General features: G+C 48.1%; 1 protein-coding gene across 1 annotated transcript; it reads left to right on the forward strand.

Moving 5' to 3' along the window:
• Positions 1-6: 6 nt before the first annotated feature.
• SSTR1 (somatostatin receptor 1) lies at positions 7-3,258 on the forward strand. Its single transcript, XM_010583669.1, has one exon. The coding sequence runs from the start codon at positions 9-11 to the stop codon at positions 1,077-1,079; it is 1,071 nt and encodes a 356-aa protein (XP_010581971.1). The 5' UTR covers positions 7-8; the 3' UTR covers positions 1,080-3,258.
• Positions 3,259-3,693: the final 435 nt, after the last annotated feature.

The following is a 3,693-nucleotide window of genomic DNA, read 5'->3' on the forward strand; positions in this document are numbered from 1 at the left end:
CGGGGGGCATGGACTCGGGCGGCAGGAACTCCTCCGGCGCCCCAAACAGCACCCTGAGCGAGTCTCAGGGCAGCGCCATCCTCATCTCCTTCATCTACTCCGTGGTGTGCCTGGTTGGGCTGTGCGGCAACTCCATGGTCATCTACGTGATCCTACGCTATGCCAAGATGAAGACGGCCACCAACATCTACATCCTCAACTTGGCCATCGCGGACGAGCTGCTGATGCTCAGCGTCCCCTTTCTGGTCACCTCCACCCTGCTGCACCACTGGCCCTTTGGCTCGCTGCTCTGCCGCCTGGTGCTCAGCGTGGATGCCATCAACATGTTCACCAGCATCTACTGCCTGACCGTGCTCAGTGTGGACCGCTACATTGCTGTGGTGCACCCCATCAAGGCGGCTAGGTACCGCCGGCCCACGGTGGCTAAGATGGTCAATCTGGGCGTCTGGGTGCTTTCCATCCTCATCATCCTGCCCATCATCATCTTCTCCAACACGGCGGCCAACAGTGATGGAACGGTGGCTTGCAACATGCTCATGCCAGAGCCCACCCAGAGGTGGCTGGTGGTCTTTGTGGTCTACACCTTTCTGATGGGCTTCTTGCTGCCTGTGGTGGCCATCTGCCTCTGCTACATCCTCATCATTGCCAAGATGCGCATGGTGGCCCTCAAGGCTGGCTGGCAGCAACGCAAACGCTCGGAGCGCAAGATCACCCTCATGGTCATGATGGTGGTGATGGTCTTTGTCATCTGCTGGATGCCCTTCTACATCGTGCAGCTGGTCAATGTCTTCGTAGAGCAGGATGACGCCACCATCAGCCAGCTCTCCGTCATCTTGGGCTATGCCAACAGCTGTGCCAACCCCATCCTCTATGGCTTTCTCTCGGACAACTTCAAGCGGTCCTTCCAGCGGCTGCTCTGCCTCAGTTGGATGGACAATGCCGCAGAGGAACCCATCGACTACTATGCCACTGCCCTCAAGAGCAGGGCATACAGCATAGAGGACTTTCCCCCAGACAACTTGGAATCAGGGAGCATGTACAGGAATGGCACTTGCACCTCCAGGATTACCACCCTCTGAGGAAGCATTCCTGCCCCCCCCGCTCCCCTACTGCCCCCCAGCAGGAGGGTGAGCAAGGCCAGGGCTGTGGCATGGGGAGGCTGGGAGGGAGGGGGTTTCGGTCCTGCCCACCAACAGCAGTGTTTGGCACAAGAAGGAGCAAAGAAAACCCCATGTCCTTGCTCTGCTGCCCCATCCTCCCCCCGCCTGCCTCCCTTGAGCGCGGGTGTGTTTGCTGATGCTTTGACACCCACTCAGCAAATTGCCACAATTGTGGGTCGACTTAGGGTCTGGCAGCCAGGCTCTGCCACCCCTCTCTGTGTCTGAGGAGTGGCTGTATGGGTCTCGCAGCGACTCCCCCCTCGCCTTTTGTACATGTTGCCCTCCCCCTCGGTTGGTGGGACCCCCCCAGGCCACTGAGTCGAGCCTGCTTCAGTCAAGCCCCAGCATTCAGGCTCAGACTCTCCCTGACTAAAAGCGACCCTGCTCAGCATCTGTCAGTACGCACCTTCCCTTCAGAGAGTAGAAATGCTGTAAAAATCCGCCCCCTCTGCCCCCCAACACACACCTTGCCCTCCCCCAGGAAGGAGCAAGTAGCCTCTCTCTGCGCCCCCCTTCCTCCCCCTGGAATAAAAAAGAAATCAGGGAGCAAAAAGGCCCCGAGAAAAGCAGCATAGTCACAGAGCTATCTTTTGCTCTGCAGACAGCTTCCACCTCACTGGGGCTCTTGCTCTATGTGCTACGCTCAGGGGAAGCAAAGCAGAAAAGGTCTTTGGAAAAAAAATCTGTTTATTGCTGTGCTTCAGAGCTGCGCAGCAGGTTTCTGATAAGGAGAGATAAACAGTCCCGTGACTCACAGGGAGAAGAGCACTGAGCTGGGAGTCGGGGGGAGCACTGAGCCGGCAAATGTTTGAATGTGTCCATACATACGATAAAGTGTGCTAATAATAAAGTTTAAAGGGAGCACTAGACTGTGAAGCTATTGTCTTGCGCCTGCTCCATCAGCTGTGAAACAGCGATGAAGGGACCTGAGACGGTTTTGAATGACCTGGGTGGCCTCAAAGTCACTTTAGCCTACATGGAAAAAGAGGGATTTGTTTCAAAACCTCCAGGCTCTGAAATAAATACTTGACAAAAGAGTAGCTGTTTGATAATAGCTATTACCCTAGCTCCAGTTTCTTCTGTTGCACTAAAAAAAAAACCCACAAAAGGGTTTCATATGTTGCCAATGTAATATACTGGCCCAGAGCTTCTTAATGTTTCACTTCTGAGAGTTCTTGTTTTTAGTGTGTGCCAGACGTCTTTCTGTTTGATTTTTTTATTTGATTCTTGTCACTGTGTTGTGAACGTGTTTCTCTGAAGCAATTTATACTGTGTACTTATGTCTGTGGTGGCTACTTGCAAGGTTGAATTTAAAATGGGTGATGCTCAAGAAGGCTCCTTTTCAGATAAAAAGGTTGTCACTTTTTCTAACTCTTTCATCTACTTTGTCTCCACCACAAAAATTCTCTCTTGAATTTTGTCTCTTCTCCTCTTTTGACAGAACAACTTTCGTATAGATGAATGAAGCTTTCTTGTTTGATAAATGACAGCTGATTAAACAAAACCTTCTATCCCTGCTCCCTCTTACGCCAGACATAAGAATCGGTACGGACCGTGTTGAAATAAGCAGCTATGTTTTTTGCTTTCTACCACCTATGTTAACAGTGTCACACAGTGGCAGGTGTCCCAGTAGCTGTGACAAATTACTTCTCTAGAACAACACTGTGGTTGTATTAATTATAACTGCTGGCAATCTGAAGCAAGAGATTGGGAAAAATCTCTAGTAGCAGCATACCCGTAGCATTGTACTGGTAGCTATGGTGCTTAAGTACAGTGTTAAGCATAAGGTTGATTATTACGGAAACTAGCATTTGTGGTGGTGGACTTACTACAGGTTTTTGTTAAATTATACTCTTTAACTTTTCTCAGCAGCAAAAGGCAGGATACTACTTTGTATATTTCTTTCACCAAGAATTAGATACTGTTAAATGAATGTATGAATTTAGTATTTCAAAGTTGTCTGATTCAAAGCCCATTGAAATGAGAGAAAAAAATCCTAATGCACTTCAATGGACTGTGAGTCAGCTCCTTTTAGTTTAAAAATTGCTAATGTGGAAGCTGTTACATCCTTATTAAAATATTTTGTGAAAAGCTTTAACAACTGTAGTTTCTTTCTTTTACTTCCAGCAGACCTCATTTAAAGAAAACATGCAAATATTAATTTTAGTAATGTTTTACATGCACATATGGGGAAAAAAGGGTGAAATCTCCTTATAAGCTTATTTAACTTTACACAGAAACCAAATGTCTGTCAAAACAGTAAAATGCCCCCCGATACCACACAATGCTCTTTGTAGAGCTTCACTTAAAATCTCACTCTCACTCAATCTCTTCAAAATGTATAAATCTCAATCTTACAAGGTCTTTACACCTAGGCATATTGTTATGTATGGTCAGGTTAAACAGAGAGTCAGTCTACTTTCTACTGTTGGATTTGTTTAACATCAGACAGGGTGAAGCAAAAGTTAAAAAGCAGTGATTCGTACCCGATAGTCACCTTTGATAAAGAGTTGAGCCTGTTTGGGGGTTTTGG

This window comes from Haliaeetus leucocephalus, unplaced genomic scaffold (assembly GCF_000737465.1).
Source record: "Haliaeetus leucocephalus isolate CR32 unplaced genomic scaffold, Haliaeetus_leucocephalus-4.0 Scaffold932, whole genome shotgun sequence".
NCBI classification, from domain to species: domain Eukaryota; kingdom Metazoa; phylum Chordata; class Aves; order Accipitriformes; family Accipitridae; genus Haliaeetus; species Haliaeetus leucocephalus.